At 45.9% G+C, this 21,150-nt stretch overlaps 1 protein-coding gene across 1 annotated transcript in view; it reads right to left on the reverse strand.

Annotated features, from left to right (window-relative positions):
* The window catches only part of CAV1 (caveolin 1), a 73,911-nt gene that overhangs the window by 43,592 nt on the left and 9,169 nt on the right, over positions 1 to 21,150 (reverse strand). The window contains exon 2 of the mRNA XM_063927237.1: positions 9,555 to 9,719. Within this exon, the coding sequence (XP_063783307.1) occupies positions 9,555 to 9,719 (165 nt within the window). The remainder of the gene's footprint in view (positions 1 to 9,554; positions 9,720 to 21,150) is intronic.

The raw sequence follows: 21,150 nt of genomic DNA on the forward strand, positions 1-21,150 counted from the left end.
ACACTACCTTTGAAGGGAAGAGCTTCCATAGCTTTCTTGGAGTCGGCATCAGCATTCCATTGATGGATCCACAGCGCCCTCCTGGCCGAGACCGCCATGGCATTGGCCCTTGATCCCAAGAGGCCAACATCCCTTGCCGCATCCTTTAGGTAATCTGCAGCGTCCTTGATATAACCAAGAGTCAAAAGAATATTATCTTTATCAAGGGTATCCATATCAGAAGCTAAATTATCAGCCCATTTGGCAATAGCACTACTCACCCATACCGACGCCACAGCAGGTCTGAGCAATGCACCCGTATTAACAAAAATGGCCTTCAAAGACGTTTCCAGCTTGCGATCCGCCGGATCCTTGAGAGCAGCCGTGTCAGGGGACGGAAGCGCCACCTTCTTGGACAAACGGGATAGAGCCTTGTCGACATTCGGAGACGACTCCCATTTTTCCCTGTCATCAGAGGGGAAAGGATACGCCATAAAAATTCTCTTGGGAATCTGCCACCTCTTGTCCAGCGACTCCCACGCTTTTTCACAAAGAGCATTCATTTCATGAGAGGGGGGAAACTTCACCTCAGGTTTTTTTCCCTTTAAATAGGCAAATCCTTGTTTCCTGAACCGTAGGTTCGTCAGAAATATGTAAAACATCTTTAATAGCCACAATCATGTACTGCATACTCTTAACTACCCTTGGGTGTAAAGTAGCCTCATTAAACTCGACATCGGAATCTGAGTCCGTGTCGGCATCTGTATCTACCATCTGAGTAAATGAACGTTTTTGAGACCCTGAGGGGGTCTGCACCTGAGCCAAAGCATCCTCCATGGATTTTCTCCATGTCTGTGTCTGAGAATCAGATTTATCCAACCTCTTAGACAACAAGGCAACATTGGCATTAAGTGTACTCAACAGAGCAACCCAATCAGTAGTCGACTGTGTCGACAGAGCCATTTCCAGCTCCTTTTCTGCACCCCCAGTAACTTCCCTCCGGGGAGGAACACTCAGCCTCAGACATGTCGACACGAAGTACCGACACCCAACACACACACTGGCCAAATAAAGGGGACAGCCTACAGGGAAGCCTGAAGAGAGAAACACAGAGGAAGTATGCCAGCTCACACCCCAGCGCCCATATAGTACACCAAAATAATATATGTCCGCAGCGCTGTTAATAACAATAAAAGTACCAAAAATATTTGTGCCCCCCCCACCCCCCGTTTTTGCTCCCTGTTACTTGCGAGAAGCCTGGAGGTCCAGGCCAGCGTTCTCTGCAGCGGCTGTGGAGAGAGGAAAATGGCGCTGGTGAGCTGTGCGATTAAGCTCCGCCCCTTCCCGGCGCGCTTCAGTCCCGCTCAATTTCAAATTCTTTATACTGGCGGGGGTTTAATATACGGTGCCCGGGCACCGAATATAGCGTTAACCAGTTGTAACAACCTCAGCAACTGCTGCCGAGGGCGCCCCCCCCCCCCCCCAGCACCCTATGAGTGCCGTTGGTGGATGTCTGTGTGTGTGTGTATCTCGTTGCTGAAGTCTTCTGCCGCCACTGAAGTCTTCGGCTCTTCTAATACTCACCCGGCTTCTGTCTTCTGGCATCTGTGAGGGGGGTGACGGCGCGGCTCCGGGAACAAGCAGCTAGGCGAACCAAGTGATCGAACCCTCTGGAGCTAATGGTGTCCAGTAGCCTAAGAAGCAGAGCCCTTAACTAAGTAGAAGTAGGTCTGACTTCTCTCCCCTCAGTCCCACGATGCAGGGAGCCTGTAGCCAGCAGGTCTCCCTGAAAATAAAAAACCTAACAAAAGTCTTTCCAGAGAAACTCAGGAGAGCTTCCCTAGTGTGTGTCCAGTCACTCCTGGGCACAAAGTCTAACTGTGGTCTGGAGGAGGGGCATAGAGGAAGGAGCCAGTTCACACCCAGTCAAAGTCTTTTTAGTGTGCCCAGCTCCTGCGGATCCTGTCTATACCCCATGGTCCTTTTGGAGTCCCCAGCATCCTCTAGGACGCAAGAGAAATAATAGTGTGCCGAGCACAGCGAGGCACCGTGCCTGAAGCATGGCGAGCGCAGCGAGCTATGCGAGGGAATGCAGTACACCAATACGGTGTCCATGTCGACTTATGACCTGTCGACATTTTAAATGTCGGATTTTGACCTTGTCGGAATTTTACATGTTGGTATTTTGACCGCGTTGGGATTTTGACCCTCGGTCAATTGTTGTCGAGATTTTGACCGTTGGGATTTTGATTGTAGGAATTTCATACTGAACCCATTAGCCAGTGCCTCCTCAGCCATTTACCTCACCATGCATCCCTGCCGCAATAGAGAAAAAACTTTGTTGCAGTGCAATAAAGTAATAAAGGTTTTCTTTGTTTATTGTGGTGCAGCGCACGTGACGTCATTATGTCATACCACGCCACTGGTCTTAAAGCAGAGAAGCCATGGCGCAATGAAGAGCAGCAGCCAGGGAATGTAAGTAACTGTTTTGGAGAGCAGCTGCATCTTTTGGGCATCTGAAGGAAAAAGACGCCTCCTGCCAGCATTTCAGATCCGAGTGCAGTGTCCCAAGATGTAGCATCAGATCAGCATTGTGACCACTGGTAGCATCAGCCATCTGGGTATGCTTACTCAGAATAGCCACCTCCTGCCCGCTTGCAAGAGCAGTACATCTGCTTCAGAAGACGCAGACACTGGCCTCACCACTCCCAGAAAATATCACCAACGTGCCCCTATTTTCTGGAAATGCAAGCAGTGCCTCCCCAACCACAAACGGCTGCAGCATGTTAATCATACTACAGCTTGGAGGCACTGTGAGTGATCTTACAGGACAGTGGAGATGTACAGTATGTATTCCATTGGTTCTCATTTCCCTTCTACATCTCTGAATCAGGCCCAAAATTCCAACTGCACCTTGCAGCTGAGTTGGTCATCATTATTTTGCCAGTGAATATTGACAGGGGGGGGGGGGGGGGGGTCCGAGTACCTAGAAACCCCCCTGGCTGCCGATCCATGGGGGCAGCAGACCGTTTTTAAAAAATATATATTTTCACTGAGCCTTAGGCAGGCTCTGGGCTGCCTGCAGCATCCAGCTGCCTCCTATTTCACTGAGAGGCTGGCTGGCTGAACGTAGGGGTAGCTAGATGCACAAGCAGCATGCAGCTCCTCCCAGGCAGATTTCCCATTGGTGCTTTGCACCGTGCAAGAGAGCTCTCCGCATGTGCCAGTGAGTGAATAAATGTCCGTGGTATGGAGATGGCTTATCTCCAAAGCAGACTTTTTTTCACTGGTTCTGTAAATAAGTAAGTATTTGGAAAAACCCCTTTCAAAAACCTTCGTTTGCCACGGAGTATGCCACTGAGCATGTACAGGAACACACACCAGCTTTATATCTACATTAAACTACAAAGAAAATTAATGCGAAAACGTAAAACATTTTAGATTTTTTCCTCATACACAATAATAGTCAATAACCTCGCTTCTGCTGCTAGTGACTTTTTCCTGGCGGTTGGGAGATGTGGAATTTAACATCACAACTGCAGAGTGGGAAGCTGACAATACAGAATCCACAGCCCATTGTCCTGGGCACTTATTCACTTATTTAGCAAATATTTTCAGTCAATGTCACACTTGTGTAACAGCTCATTTGGAAAGAATGTATCAAATAAGGAAGACAATCTGTTTTGCAGTTTACATTTGCCTTTGAAACTAGAAGAGTGATTTTAGATATTTTGAGTGTCTGTTAAAATGTGAGGCTTAATTCTAGCTATAGCTCTAGTACTGACTGTAAGTCAGTGTAATAGCTGTAATCATATGTCTAATCAATGTTACCAATAGTCTCGTGTGACCTAAAAGGAGCTACATTTTTATTTCACTATTAGTTCTAGGGAATGCTTTGAATGTGATGTTATAAGGCAAATCTATAGAGACCTCTGGATAGTTCTGTCTGTGGCTGTAGATTTACTAGCATTCTCTTTCCATATACAGTACTTGTGATTTTTTGGATTACTCTCCAGCAAATGTGTGTCTTCATGTTTTCCATGCATCTACTTTTGAGTAGAATTAACCCATACTACATACATAGAGTATTTGCCAGTGCTCCGTGTCATTGCAATGTGGACTATGGGCTTAATTTAGCTCTGATCACTGGGCTGCTAATTTTGCTGTCCTGCGATCAGATAGTCGCCGCCTACAGGGGGAGTGTAAATTCGCTGTGCAAGTGTACGATCGCATGTATAGCTGAGCTGTGAACATTCACTTTGTGCAGTCTGTGCGCAGCCCAGGACTTACTCCTACAGTGCGATGAGAACAGGCTGATTGGGGGCGGAGCTAACGTCACACACCCTCTCTGAAAACGCTTGGAAACGCCTGCGTTTCCCCTGACACTCTCTGTAAATGGTCAGATGCCACCCACAAACGGTCTCCTCCTAGCAATCACCTTGCGAACGCCCATGCAAATGGATTTTTCGCACCATCCCGACGCTGACCGGCGATGCCCATTGTTGTTGTCCGACTCGCCTGCGCATTGCGGTACATACATACACAGTCACAGGTATACGTTCAGGATCTCAGCATCCATTATATCGACACCAGAATCCCAACAGCTGTTGGAACAGAGACAATGGCATCCTGAAAGGACCAGGATCTCGACGACGGAATCCCGACAGCCAGGATCCCGAAGGTAAGTATTAATGGCCGGGTTAGGTTTAGGGTGCAGGGAGGGTTTGGTTTAGGCACACTACGGGTGGGATGTTAGTGTTAGGCTGCGGGGTCTGGGAGGTTAGGGTTAATCTGCGAGAGGGTGGTTAGGGGTTAGGTACCACCGGGAGAAGGGGGTGTGTGTGTGTTAGCGCTAGGCACCAAGGGGGAAGGGTTAGGTTTAGGCTGTGGGGGGTTGGTTTAGGAACACTACGGGTGGGATGTTAGGGTTAGGCTGCGGGGTCGGGACGGTTAGGGTTAAACTGCAGAGGGGGTGGTTAGGGGTTAGTGTTAGGCACCACTGGAGTGGGGGGGAGGGTGTTAGGCACTAAGGGGGATGGGTTAGGTTTCGGCTGCAGGAAGGGTATAGGGAAGTTTTCGGTTAGGCTGCGGACAGGGAGGGTTAGAGTTAGGCGGTAGGGGAGGGAGGTTAGGATACTTACCTCACCTGTGTTGGGATTGCCGCGATCAAGATGCCGGCATATGGATACTAACTACAGGCATACCAACCGCCGTGTTTTCATGCTGAATCACTCACTGAATCACACACATGTAAACAGACGCATATATACACATACACGCAAACACACACATACACACAAATGGCATCATGAAACGGTCTTATTGAAACCCCTGACAAAGGGCAGGTACAGTAGTGTGCCGTAATTTGTAAGGGACGTGGGCAATACTATGTGAGGCATAAAATGGTGTCAGGGGCATAACTGTGAGGCATAACATGGTGCAAGGGGCATTATGGTGTGGGGCATAATATGATGCATGTCAGGGACATTACTGTGTGAGGCATATTATTGTGTAGGGGAGCTACTGTGTGGGGCATAATATGGTGCAAGAGACAATAAATGTTATAAAGGGCATTACAACCGGTTCATGGGCTTTTTGCGCCCCAGGCGGCAATAAGGGCAATAGGGGCGTGGCTTCATACAGGGGGCGTGGTCAGTTACGACCCCTGTACAGTAGTAGCGTCGCTGAAATGATGTGCGGTGCGCGATTACGTCATTGCGCACCGCACAGTAAAGGTCCTCTCCACGAAGGGAAAATAGACGCGTAGAGTCTAGTTTCCCTTCACAGCGGGCAGCGGCAGCGGGGGGTACAGCAGCAGCGGATCTTTCCATGGTGCGGCACCCCCCGGATGGCACCGGCGCCCTCCGCAAGGCGGTGCCCCGGGCAAAAGTCCTGCTTGCCTGTGGCAAGATCCGCTACTGTTTGCGGCATAATGTGTATGGGGCATATTGGTGTGTGGTGTAATGGGCATTATGTTGTGTGGCATAATGTGTAAGGGCATTGTGGTGTGTGCCATAATGTGTAAGGGGCATTACTATAAGGAGGAAAAATGACAAATAATGTAAGGGCCATGAATCAGGATTTTTTTTTCATGTGGTGGCCAATGTCTGGGGGTGCAGGATCAATAACTGGGGTGTAAGCAGGGCTGGCAACAGAAATATTGGGGCCCTGTACAGTGATATCTCTGGGGCCCCTTCAGATTATATTTAAAATGTATATATATTGAAGTGCAACAGAATTTGCTGAGCTATATAAGAAACTATATATATAATATATATATATATATATATATATATTTATTTATTTATTATCTATACCCATATATCAATATGTATCGCCTTCCTCCCCCACACACCACAGTCTGTTTCTCCCTATCGCCTTCCTCCGACACACCCAACAGTCTGTCTCTCCCCAATAGGGCCCCATACACTAGAACGATAATGCCTGATTTCATCCGTTTTCGGGCATTCGTGCCGATATATCGGGTGAAATCGGGCATTTAGAGGTGTTTACGATCCGATGCGCGTTCCCGTGAGCATCGGATCAGATCCCCTAGATTGAATGTGCTGCACTAAAGATCATGTCCGCCCCCACAGGCATGGCTGGGATCGCATACGATACATTGTATACAAAAGGACCGCATACAATGTATCGTCCGCGATCCTGCCGCCCGGTAAGCTGCCGGGCAGTTCAAGGGACATCGCCTTCGACTTCAGCCTCAGACATATCGTTGTAGTGTATGGGGCCCTAATGACTCCATGCTGCATTCCCAGCTCACCTACCCCATCCCAAATCCCTGTATCCCCTCACCAATCCACTCTTACCCTGGGGAGAGACTCACCTGTGCCTCACTCCTAAGTATCCAGACCTAAACACCGCACAGCAGGTACCATGCGCCCCTCACACCCCACCAGAAGAGGTCAGCACCAGCACAGGGCACAGGAATCCTGGCCAATTGAGCTGCCTCCATGTCCCATAACCACATGCAATAGAGCTGGACCTGGTAGAGCAGATGCACACTTGCGCCTCACAGTGACTATGTGTGAGAGGCTTCTGTCACTCTGAGGTTGCACCCACACCATATTTGGACAAGACGGCTCACATCCCTGTCGAGCACTAAACGTCGTATCCTAGGGGCCGCTCTAATCCTTGGGGCCTGGTCAGGGCCGGTTCTTGCCCTTGCGGCGCCCCGGGCAAACGTTAGGGGCGTGGCTTAACATGGGGGCGTGGTCAGTCACGCCCCCCATTTGTAGCGCCGCTGGAAAAAAAAATTAAAAAAAAAAGTATACTTACTGTACCCCGCTCCTGTTTCCAGACCCTGCAGACCGGCGCCGCTCTTCTCCTCGGATCTATGGGAGAGACGTCAGTCATGACGTCCTGCTTGCCCGTGGCAAGATCCGCCACTGGGCCTGGTACAGGTGTCCCCTTTGATCTCCTTGTAGCTGGCCCTGGGTGTAAGATATTCTTTCCCTTCAAGGCCACACCCACTGTAGTGAGGCCACACACCATTTTTGGGCATGAGCAAATGTTTTATTTTTAAAATGTTTATGGGGAGGGCGCATGTTATGGGACACAAAGAGAATAATTCCGCTGACCAACCCTCCCTTCTCATTATCCCCAGAAGGACCCAGGTCCTTATCTCTTCCACTACAGAAAAAAGCATGATAGCTCCGCAGCAGCATCATCTCCTCCCAAGCACGAGCACTAGTGAGCGTGCAGGCAGCAGCAGGCAGGACAGCTCCTCTCTCCCTTCCTGGTTCTCCAGCCAGGGACGTCAGAAGGATTACCGGAGGCAACAGCAGGATGACCGCTCCAGGCAGGAGGAGCCGGTAGTGAGATGATGGGGTGGGCCCCTCTCTCCTCCTGCAGGTGCTGTGTCATGCAGTGGCCATCTGCATACTATAATGAGTCAGTCTGGCTCATTATTAGTAGCTGGCTGACTGCTGTTGGCACCAGGTCCCTTCATATTGATGTGCCCAGGTGCACTGCACTTGCTGCACCGCCGCTAGTTCCGCTACTTAGTAACATTTCTTGTTACACTGCGCTGCTGAATCTAGTCCTCTGTGCCCTATCACTATATAAAATAATATTATATATTAATATATTAAAAACAAGGCTTTCATTTACAATGTGATACTAGATCTCATTGTACTAATCATTGAAGGTAAGGGGGTCATGGAGGGACATATCATATGGGGTCTATTCATGAAGCAGTGAAAAGAGTGGAGCAGTGAGCCTATGTAGAAGTTGCCCATGGCAACCAAGCGGCTGTACAATTGTAGAGTATGCAAATTATAAATGTTACTTTAATGCTGATTGGTTGCCATGGGCAACTTCTCCACTGGCTCACTTCTTAGATGTCATTGCTCTTTTATTTAGTGGCCTTGTTGCTGTTATTTCCCTTAAGATATATTCACTATGACTTTGTGAAAGAGTAGATATAAGAAGTTAATTAGATACATTTCTATTTACATGATCTATTTTTATTTGATGGTGCCACTGGTATTATTGAGTATGTAGGATTTTATACTTGGCTATGATTTCCAATCTATACAATAGTAATTATCCTGTGACGACTAAAGAAAAAGAAAATGGGTTGCCATGTTAATGTGCTCCACCCCTATTTCTGTGCTCTTTAGCGTACAGATTGTGTAGTCAGAACAATGCCTTCCTTTATAATTTGGTCATTTGGGAGTAACACTGAACTTTTGGTTCTTGGCAAAAAACTGATGTCAAAGGAAATGTTAAAAATACAAATAAAGAGATTAAACCCAAGCTCTCACCTGGAATATCCCTTGGTTGCTTTTCCAAGTTCAAGCACAGACAGGAACCACAGACACATCCCTGACAGGTTTATATATGTAGTGGATTAACAATTTGTCCGAAACAATTGACCACGTAGAAAAACACTGGCTAAAGCCAATGTGACCTCAGCTTTTATGCAGGGTGATCCAACATATTATATAAAGTCTGTACAAGGGCTGATTATAACAGGCAGTGACTCAACCCTCCCAACTCTGCAGTCTTCTCTGGATGACAATTTTATTCTAAGCAGAAGCAATCTTACATTTGTTTCCATCAATACGGTATAGCTCAATAAGCAGTATGATTAACAAAGACCATGCTGGGACTTGTAGTTCCACAGCAGGTGGAGAGTCACACACTGCCTAAGCCTGTTGTACTGTAGCTTTGTAGGCAGCCTGTGGTTTCATCCCTCCAAAACTCATAGATGCAGCACTTTATTCAGCTGCTAGCACAAACTGCGGTAGGTCACCTACTGATCCGGGTGCTGAATACAAAGGTGGCACCGTAGACATGGGCTACTTCCACACTGCCTATATAATAGCACGCCGGAGGATGTCTCCTGAAAGCAGGCGTGTGTCATAAACTACAGAGTACAGCACATTACATTACATTAGGTCCCTGGGTAAATATACTTAGGATAACTTTAGATAAGAGAACGTTCTCAGTAACAGTGCAGGAATTACACACAGAGTAAATGTAGCCTCCAGCAGCAGCAGCACTAAGGAGCCGCTGCCAGTCACTGCCCGCACCCACCCACCCCCTCGGCTCACCTTGACCACATCGTCATTCAGGTGCTTGGGGTCTCTGTTAACCAGGTCGATCTCCTTGGTGTGCACATCGCGGGCAGCCTTCTCACTGTCGTCTGCCATCACTTTGTTGTTGGGTTTGTAGATGTTGCCCTGGTCTCTGATGATGGGTGTAGTGTACAGGACACCCTGGGGTGTGATCGGGAGGGCGAGGCAGAGGAGAGAGGAGAGAAGGGAAAAGAAAGACTTTTTAGCACCGTGATACCATAGATGGGAGGAAGCAGCGCTGTCACCCTCAGCTGAGCAAACTTCTCTAGTTCTGTACAACTAAGGCTTGGTTTATAAGAGGATCCATGCAAAATACCACACCCCTCTGTACCATAGCACTGGCTCTCTCCAGCAGGGGTCATCACATCGGGAAAATTCCTCATTCCTCGGGGATTCCAAGCCCCCTCACCCCCTCCCAAAAAGGCAATCCCTGCCACACCCCCGGGCGGGGAACAACGCAAAGTTTCCATGCGAGAACCTGCACCACACCCCGGGACCCTTCCTCTCCCCTGACCTGATTGCTTCTCCACACAGCAGCACAGCTCATCTGCTCAGCTCAGTGTATATATTATTACAGTGAATCATCTAGGTTTATTATACTATATTGCATGAGATTTCTGATGCCTAGATATCACAGCTGTGTTTTGTTGCTAAACCTGCTAATTGTGTTAGGAATGTATTTCTCATTCTGTAAGACAGAACTGTATACTATATACTAACTGTATATCTACTGTATATCTGCTAGCATTAGCTGCTTAGCTGAAAGGGCTCTTGATACATTCAGCACAGCTGTGTTACTACTGTAGTAGTATTGCTACTCAGCCACAGACAGCGATAGTTTTTTTTTTTTATGGAATGGGTTAAAAATCAGAAAAAAAAATGCGTGCGCGGCTGTCCCCCCCATCCATGGGCTGCGGATGGGAGGCTGATAGCCTTTTGTGAAATGAAAGAATATTGTTTTTTGCAGCAGAACTACAAGTCCCAGCAAGCCTCCCCCGCAAGCTGGTACTTGGAGAACCACAAGTACCAGCATGCGGGGGGGAAACGGGCCCGCTGGTACCTGTAGTTCTACTGCAAAAAAAAATACCCAAATAAAAACAGGACACACACACCTTGAAAGTACAACTTTATTACATACATGTCGACACACACACATACTTACCTATGTTGACACAACGTTCGGTCCACTTGTCCAAGTAGAATCCATGGGGTGTACTTGAAAATAAAATTATACTCACCTAAATCAAGTGTCCAGTGATATTTGTAATCCACGTACTTGGCAAAATAAAAAAACGCATTTACCCGATCCACACGGACTGAAAGGGGTCCCATGTTTACACATGGGACCCCTTTCCCCGAATGCTGACACCCCCTGTGACTCCTGTCACCGAAGGTCCCTTCAGGCAATCAGGGAGCGCCACGTACTGGCACTCTCCTGATTCCCTATGCGCGTCTGAGCTGGCAGACAGCGCATCGCACAGCACCTCCATTAGTTTCAATGGTGGGAACTTTGCGGTCAGAGGTGGGGTTACCCGCGGTCAGCGGCTGACCGCGGGTGACCTCACCGCTGACCGCAAAGTTCCCACCATTGAAGATAATGGAGGGGGCTGTGCGCTGCGCGTCGCGCGTCTGACAGCTCCGACGCGCATACAGCCAATCAGGAGAGTGCCACGACGTGGCGCTCCCTGACTGGCTGAAGGGACCTTCTGTGACAGCATTCGGGGAAAGGGACCTCTTTCAGTCCGTGTGGATCGGGTAAATACGTTTTTTTTTGTTTTGCCAAGTACGTGGATTACAAATATCACTGGACACTGGATTTAGGTGAGTATTAAGTTTATTTTCAGGTACCCAGGATTCGTCGACATTGGAGACGTGGCAGTTGGCGTGTCAACATAGGTAAGTATGTATGTGTCGGCATGTGTGAAATAAAGTTGTATTTTCAAGGTGTGTGTCCCCTGTTTTTATTTGGGTATTTTTTTGCAGAAGAACTACAGGTACCAGCGGGCCCGTTTCCCCCCTGCATGCTGGTACTTGTGGTTCTCCAAGTACCAGCTTGCGGGGGAGGCTTGCTGGGACTTGTAGTTCTTCTGCAAAAAACAATATTCTTTAATTTTTACACATGGCTATCAGCCCCCCATCCGCAGCCCTTGGATGGGGGGGACAGCCTCGGGCTTCACCCCTGGCCCTTGGGTGGCTGGGGGGGGACCCCTTGATTGAAGGGGTCCCCACTCCTCCAGGGTACCCCAGCCAGGGGTGACTAGTTGGGTATTTAATGCCACGGCCGCAGGGAGTGGTATAAAAGTGTCCCCCGGCTGTGGCATTATCTGTCCAGCTAGTGGAGCCCGGTGCTGGTACAAAAAATACGGGGGACCCCTACTCTTTTTGTCCTCCGTATTTTTTGCACCAGGACCAGGCGCAGAGCCCGGTGCTGGTTGTTAAAATACGGGGGATCCCCTGTCCGTTTTTTTCCCGTATTTTGGCAACTAGGACCGGCTCAAAGAGCCCGAGGCTGGTTATGCTTAGGAGGGGGCACCCCACGCAATTTTTTTGGGTTTTTTTTACAGTTTTTTTGACATTTTTAAAAATCGAATCAAAATCCGTCAATTGGCCCATTTTTCGACAGCGGGACTGTCGAATCCGTTTTTTATTGAATATGTCGAATTCCGGCACCCGCCGGCCGTAGTTCGACGGTCGAATTGTGTTGAATTAAAAAACGGGTGAAAAATTGCCGCAATTCGCCCGGAATTGCATATACCCCATAATCTGTATAATTTAAAGGGGGGGGGGGGGGGGTATTTATCAAATCTTGGCAAGAGACAAAATTGTGAGAAATAAAGCACCAACCAATCAGCTTCTGTCAAAAATAGCCTGTAAAATGTACATTAGAGGCTGATTGGTTAGTACTTTATCTCTCACAATTTTATCTCTTGCCAACCTTTGATAAATACCCCCCAAATGTCAAAAGAATATTCATTATTTAACTTTTTGCAATGATTTTTGGCATTACAAAAATCTATTGAAATTAAAGTTGTAGATTTTATGTAACCCATCCCACTCATTAGAGCTGAATTGGTACAGCTGAGAATGTGATGTGCCCAGCCACTGCAAGTCAAATGGCAGTGGGATATAATGCTGCAAATCCATGACTGTTTACTGTAGTATAATAGCAGTATAATACTATTATGGTACTATTTTACCACAGCAGGCCACATACTGTGTAAGTAGATCCCTGAAAAATTGCAGTCCCACTCTGATCGCCCCTGGCCCAGCTCAGAGAGCATCAGTTACAGCATGGGCAATGGTAAGTAGTGAGGAATATTGCACATATATAGTTATCTGCCTTCATACAGAAATGTCAATGAGGTGTAGCCATTTTTACAGTAATATTTCAGCTGGATTACTGTGGCAACAGTAGGCGGAATACACTTGTCACATAGGTGTTGGAATCGGGGAATCAAGTGGGCGGCTCACACCCCTAAATACTTGAGAAGTGCCAGTCACTGTACTGGGTAATAAGGCACCATCTAGGGTTACCACGGGCACTGTCAAGACGAAGATAATCCCCTTTATGACTGCTCCACCCCCTTCCTCCCCACAGCCCTTCTCCGCCCACCTCCAGGGCCCTCCTCCGATCTGCACCCAGCTCCAGCCTCTACAGTGTATGGATATTTACTGTGAGCCAGCTCCTCCTCTGAGACCAGCCCCGCGACCTTCTCACTTCCCACTTCATAAGTACCTCCCCTCTTCCTCCACAGCTGCCCTTCATCCTCCCCCCTCACATCACCCTCTTCCCCGCCTAGATAGATAAAGATATCTATATAAATATAGATATATATGGGTATGGATATATAAATAGGTATGGATTGCAAGGGCAACCCTAATTAGGTCGACAGTCATTAGGTCAACAACTATTGGTCGACATGAAGAAAATGTTGCCATGTGAAAGGTCGGCATAGTAAAAAGGTCGACACAGGAAAAGGTTGACATGACAAATGGTCAAAACAAAAAAAGGTTGACAACATTTTTAAATTTTTTGTGTCATTTTCTTCGCAAGCGTACAGGGAACCCCGATTAGTGTAATACGTCCCCTCGCATGGTGAGTGAGCTTCGAGGAAGGTGCCTCTCTCCACTACTGCTGATTACTATTCCCAATCATAGTCCACGTGGATGGTAAAGTATGAAAAAGTTGAAAAAATTACCCCACAAAAAAATTCTGTCGACCCTTTGTACCTATCGATCATTCACGTCGACATAATGACCATATTGACCTTTTGACCATGTCGACCTAATGCATGTCGACCATTAGTGGTTGACTTAATGACTGTTGACCTAATTGAGGTCAACCTGTCATCCGGATACCTGTCACCATACTGTATCCTGTATAGAAAAGCAAATTAGATACAGTATGTATTTCAGAATATTATTTAAATATTAAATGGGATCTTATACCGCTCATAGGGCCTAATTCAGACATGATTTCAGACATGCAAGAGCATCGGACAGCAGTGAAGCTTTTGCATGTTTTGAGTAGCCCTCTTCCTGCGCACGCTAGCTGCGAAGTTGGACGGCTACTCGCCATGTTAAGGGTCACAGTTGCTCCATGTGACATCACACACCAGCCGCGGCCCGCCCCTCCAACAGTACAGACATGCCTCCGTTGTCCGAACCGCACCCCTAAAACGGAGCATAGTCACCCTCAAAACACGGCATCAACACCCCGTCCCTGTCCCCCCTCCAGAACTTAAACTTCGTTCTGAAGAGAACCTTGCTATGAAGTGATTTCTGCACATCTGCGCATGCGCATACACTTCATAGCTATTTTTGCACGTCAGGGTCTGAATCAACCCCATAGTGACAAGTGCACCCAATATGCAAAATAAGGAATTTGCAGTATTTGTATTAAGCCTGGGGAAGTGATAAAGCAGTGATAAGCAGAAGGTGATAACGCACCAGCCAATCAGCTAGTAACTGTCATTTTTCAAACCCATAATGATTGGCTGGTTCGTTAGCATCTTACACTTATCACTGCTTTATCACTTCTCCAGGCTTAATACATCTGCAATCTTAGTACTTCAAAATATTGTACTTAGTACTTCAAAATATTGTCTAATACACACACACACACACACACACACACACACACACACACACACACACACACACACATTTTTTACACAACTCAGGGACGGGGTCCTTTCTGAGACCCTGTTTCTGCGTGTAAAGAATAGTACATTCAGGCGATGTATGATTTCTTATTGCTGTGAACAGCAGTGATCAAAAAATTATTATTCTAGGGACTGAAACCTGATAATTAGCAAGTATGTCCCATAAATCAGTTTGTGTAGTACAACATATGTAAATTGGCATATACGCAAATTTGTGCGACTAGGGCGAAGGGAGTCAAGGGGGCGGTCTAATATGGGGTGAGTACAGTAAGGGTAAAAGGATGTAGCTCCTCACAGAGGCAGCCCTGGGAATAAGCCGTACTGTATATGTGAAAGGATTTTGCACCATTACCCAGAAGGCAAGGAAATGCTTGGTGGTGCAATACAGTATACAGGGGTACTAAGTGAAAACTTGAGCGGCAGAGGTACACACATACAAGCAGCATCAGTTGTCTCTGAAGCTGATAGGGGCTTTATACAGTACCGTGTTTTGTGTGTTTTAGCATATCTTTTTCCACAGGTTGGAGAGTTGTACCTGATGTATTAAAGAAGTTATTAAAAGTTTGGATGTCACAATCAAAACAAATGGTTGAAAAGAAGTGTGTATGTGTATACCTCAGGGTGTAGTGAAGGTATTTTTCAGTGCAGCCAATGTGTATATGATACAAATGATATGGAGAGTTCATACTGTAAATTATAGCAGGACTGTTGCAAGTAAAGTGCCAATGTATTTTAGATTGCCACCTCTCACTCCCTCCATATGTACTTTGGCAGATGTAGCCAGGAAAATAGTGATCCTCCACCTGGGTACCATTACCTAAAGGGACAGCATTTCTTTAAACATGGCCTCCCAATAGCTTGATTAATTTATATTTCTATATTTCCTGTACAAGATGTCTCCATGGTGTGTGTCATTAGGGTCATTTAATGACCGAAACAACTTCTATTAATCTCTGGCAATGGACAAATTCTCTACTTTCTTATATTTAGTAAATCTTTTTCATGTATATGAACACAAAACAGATTAGGCTTATCCCTGGCTGTTTTTCCACTGACTACACTGTAAAAGGAGAAGATATTGGAATACAATGCATGTATCTAATCATTGTAGATTTCTGTAATGTGCTTGACATTTATTGGCTTTTAGACCCCATGTAACAAAATCTATAACCTGTGAATTTTACACAACAGCTGTCCCATAACCATAGACAGGTAGTCTTTAGCCAACTTGGGTTCCAGCTATTCCTGCAGAGGTTTTCTTACCACCATTAGATACCTGAGTTGCCAATAGACCAAACTGTATTTTATGTCCATTTTGGTAAGTGTTAATAATGCTGATTGTATAATGCTGAGGTCACTGCATAACTGATATGGAAAAGTTACCAAAATATATATTGCAAACTGAATTGATCAAGAAGAATGTATCTAAAAAATACAGTGTATTGTACATGTTACCTTATAAGATAAATGAATAATCATGTCACAGTGCTTTACATCACTGTATTGCAGTGTTGTGGATTCTTGTATCTATGAATGTAAGGTCTGGCTTTTTTCTGATCACTGATGAGAATTATCAGTGAATGATTTGGAAACTGGTGTCTTAGTTTTACCACTGGATCAGTTTAAAATAATATTGGGTCTAATTCAGACAAGATCGTAGCAGCAAATTTGTTAGCAGTTGGGCAAAACCATGTGCACTGCAGGTGGGGGGCAGATATAACGTGCAGAGAGAGTGAGATTTGGGTGGGGTGTGTTCAAACTGAAATCTAAATTGTAGTGTAAAATAAAGCAGCCAGTATTTACCCTGCACAGAAATAGTATAACCCACCCAAATCTAACTCTCTCTGCACATGTTATATATCCCCTCTCCCTCCCCTGCAGTGCACATGGTTTTTCCCATCGGCTAACAAGTTTGCTGCTACGATCAGGTCTGAATTAGGCCCATTGTTTTTTCCACTGCACACACCAAACCCTTATTGCATCTTGGTATCAGACAAGTAACACAAAGTAGCGATGTGGTAAAGCAAAGATAAGCTGCACACTATGCATTCGCTGATAAATTCAAATGTGATCATCAATGTTTTGTGGATACGTAGTTAGGACCTCTTCTTATAACAACACAGACAACTCAGAACAGCCAGATCAGCAAACTGTGGATGAATCATGATTGCAGGTAGGTAACCTCTAGTTCTATCAGAAGTTTTAAGTTAAATGTTCCCATCTTAAAAGGAAGTTTACAATATTTTTATTTCTCTGTAAATAAATCCCAGTAATGCAATGGGGATTAAAGAGTTGAAGAGTACATACATTATTTCTGAATTAGGAAACTCAGTGATATCCAGTGTTTGCATGTGGTGGGTTGTGGAAAATTTATCATTTTATATTAGGAAAAAAAATATATAAATAAGGATGTTGAAAGAAAAGATAAAGGTCAGGTTAACAGGCATATTATGCAGATTGAAGGCCACGGGGGCATATGTAATAGGGTCCGAGTTTTCCGGAGGTGCGGGATGCTGGCTGAGCTCTGAAGTTTTTTTTTAAATGGGCAATCATTTACTAGGCAAAACCATGCCTTGTAAACGACTGCCGCTTTAAAAACAACAACTCGACATCGGCAGGCAATCCCACACCTCCAGAAAACTCGGACCCTATTACACATGCCCCCTTGTGTTTATTTAGCAGACATTAGAATAGCTCCAAATTGTTTTGAGATGGCATAAAGTGTATTCCCTTTATAATGTGACTTTTAATTGTCCTTTGCATATCTATTAGTGGACTGGGGCACCGCTGTCAGTTCCCTGCATGATCACCATGACCCTTTGTAGAGAAATGTGATTGACCTGCAGACTGCAGTATCCTTGGTAGAGGAAATGCTGTGTACAGATGAGGCATAAATACAGCACATAGGTGTCATCAGCACTTGCTGAAGTCATCGCAAATATCCCGTCTCGGAGCGCCACTGAAAATGTGCATCTTATTCGCATAAATAAAACTGTAAGTAACAAAACAACTTTGGTAGGTTACACTGATCAATTAGATGTGCGTCATTTGTATATCTGTGTGCGACTGAGTCTAAAATCTATGTAAGAAGTTCTATAGTGCAGAGGCCTCGGCTATTTCTCATCTGTCAGCCACTTTGTAAAACTAATTCCTGTGCATAAAGTCGCAGCAAAGCCTCTCTAGTACACTGTGATGGTGTTTTGCATCATCTGCTATGCAAACAAGATACAGAAAAGAGAAATACAGTATGCCACACCTCTTGGTCTGGCTTTTTTCTGATCACACACACTGACACACTCGTGTCAGTTTTCCCGTGAATGCATTTGGCCCTTGTATGGCTCATCTCCCACTGTGTAACCTTCGTAGTGCGCCCAACATGGCTGCCTTATCTGGTAAACTTGTGGATGGGATGAAAAATACATGGACCTGATGGTTTTATTGGAAACCTACTCTGAACCTAAGGACTCTGCAATCTCCCCGTTTTGTGTTCTCTTCTAGGGGTGGACTATTCCACCCTGGGTAATCCTACGCAGAGCGCCTAAGATGGCTGCCGCACCTGGTGCCTTGTGATGGTGGAATACACAACCCCTGGAGGTTATTACTCAAAATGCTTACACCAACCCTGCATTATGCTTTCTGTCTTTATTGTCTGTGCAGTTTATCTTTTGATGTAATACTTAAATCTTCTGTATTATGTGCATTGTTTGAGTTCTAGTTGGCGCCGCGGATGGCTGCCTCGGTGCTGCTCTGCCAAGCAGCCTTTGTGTTTAGTCCTACGTGTATAATATGTCTAATATGTTGAGTCTATTGTACAGTTGCAATGTGCAGTATCAACTCATACGTGTAATGTGTGTAATGTATGCTATGTTCTTCCCCCTTCGTATGCTATGTATTCCCCCTTCATGTTGCTGCTTGGCGATGCATTGTACCACAAAGAATTCCTAGTGTACGTGAGTACACCTGGCCAATAAAGCTGATTCTGATTCTGATTGGAGTGTCTCAGTTGCACCAGGCGTCTTGCTCTCTATGGGGTATCTGCAGTCCCTCCATTGTACATTTGGGGAATACTTAATATTTGCATACATCCCCTGAGAGCAGATGTTTTGGGGGAAATTTCTAGCAAATATTGTTTGATAAATAGGCCCCATTATAATATATTCTTGCCTTCATTTAAATCTTACATAGAGGCAGATGTACTAAGCCTTGTAGAGTTATAAAGTGGAGAGAGCTAAACGTCCAACTAATCAGCTCCCAATTGTCATTTTTCAAACACAGCCTGTAACATGGCAGTTAGGAGCTGATTGGCTGGTACTTTATCTCTCTCCACTTTGTCACTCTGCAAGGCTTAGTACACCTCCCTACATGTGAGATTGAGAATGCAGACTTCATAGTGCATAGCAGAATTTAGGTCCAGCTTGTTGTGAAAGTTCCTAGCTGGGACTACATCTCAGACTGTGAGCATGAGCTTTAAATATTATTACAAAACAGTGTTATATAATAAATCCTCCTCTTTATATGTAAATAGCAAAACCATAATAAAGAGTGAAAGTTCAGATAAATTCATCCCTCGACCCAGAGTCATCTTCTGCAGTCTGCTGATGCACCAGCCATGGTTCAGTATGCATAATCCTGCAGGTGCTACATGTTGACTCAGCTGTTACAGTGGAAAGCCATGCTGTAATCTCTGAGTATGAAGGTGCTGTGTTGTGAGTTTCTCCCAAATGGTAAAACCACTGGAATGGAACCACCATGGCTTTCCATGTTGTGTGGAGGGAGGGTTATTACACAAGTTAAAATTGTGTGTGGATTTCCTCACACATGTAATTACTGGGTACACAGAACATTTTTATTCATCCGGAAAACTTAGGCTTGGGTCAGAAGGGGACATGTTTATAATATTATGAGTTGCAGGTCTAAACATCATCCTATTTTACATTTTTAGCATAAATCAGGTGCAATTTATGCACAGTTAGTACTAGAGATGAGCGCCGGAAATTTTTCGGGTTTTGTGTTTTGGTTTTGGGTTCGGTTCCGCGGCCGTGTTTTGGGTTCGACCGCGTTTTGGCAAAACCTCACCGAATCTTTTTTGTCGGATTCGGGTGTGTTTTGGATTCGGGTGTTTTTTTCAAAAAACCCTAAAAAACAGCTTAAATCATAGAATTTGGGGGTAATTTTGATCCCAAAGTATTATTAACCTCAAAAAACATAATTTACACTCATTTTCAGCCTATTCTGAACACATCACACCTCACAATATTATTTTTAGTCCTAAAATTTGCACCGAGGTCGCTGTGTGAGTAAGATAAGCGACCCTAGTGGCCGACACAAACACCGGGCCCATCTAGGAGTGGCACTGCAGTGTCACGCAGGATGTCCCTTCCAAAAAACCCTCCCCAAACAGCACATGACGCAAAGAAAAAAAGAGGCGCAATGAGGTAGCTGACTGTGTGAGAAAGATAAGCGACCCTAGTGGCCGACACAAACACCGGGCCCATCTAGAAGTGGCACTGCAGTGTCACGCAGGATGTCCCTTCCAAAAAACCCTCCCCAAACAGCACATGACGCAAAGAAAAAAAGAGGCGCAATGAGGTAGCTGTGTGAGAAAGATAAGCGACCCTAGTGGCCGACACAAACACCGGGCCCATCTAGGAGTGGCACTGCAGTGTCACGCAGGATGTCCCTTCCAAAAAACCCTCCCCAAACAGCACATGACGCAAAGAAAAAAAGAGGCGCAATGAGGTAGCTGTGTGAGTAAGATTAGCGACCCTAGTGGCCGACACAAACACCGGGCCCATCTAGGAGTGGCACTGCAGTGTCACGCAGGATGGCCCTTCCAAAAAACCCTCCCCAAACAGCACATGACGCAAAGAAAAAAAGAGGCGCAATGAGGTAGCTGACTGTGTGAGTAAGATTAGCGACCCTAGTGGCCGACACAAACACCGGGCACATCTAGGAGTGGCACTGCAGTGTCACGCAGGATGTCCCTTCCAAAAAACCCTCCCCAAACAGCACATGACGCAAAGAAAAAAAGAGGCGCAATGAGGTAGCTGACTGTGTGAGAAAGATAAGCGACCCTAGTGGCCGACACAAACACCGGGCCCATCTAGGAGTGGCACTGCAGTGTCACGCAGGATGTCCCTTCCAAAAAACCCTCCCCAATCAGCACATGATGCAAAGAAAAAGAAAAGAAAAAAGAGGTGCAAGATGGAATTATCCTTGGGCCCTCCCACCCACCCTTATGTTGTATAAACAAAACAGGACATGCACACTTTAACCAACCCATCATTTCAGTGACAGGGTCTGCCACACGACTGTGACTGATATGACGGGTTGGTTTGGACCCCCCCCAAAAAAGAAGCAATTAATCTCTCCTTGCACAAACTGGCTCTACAGAGGCAAGATGTCCA

This window comes from Pseudophryne corroboree, chromosome 6 (genome assembly GCF_028390025.1).
Source record: "Pseudophryne corroboree isolate aPseCor3 chromosome 6, aPseCor3.hap2, whole genome shotgun sequence".
Lineage (NCBI taxonomy): Eukaryota > Metazoa > Chordata > Amphibia > Anura > Myobatrachidae > Pseudophryne > Pseudophryne corroboree.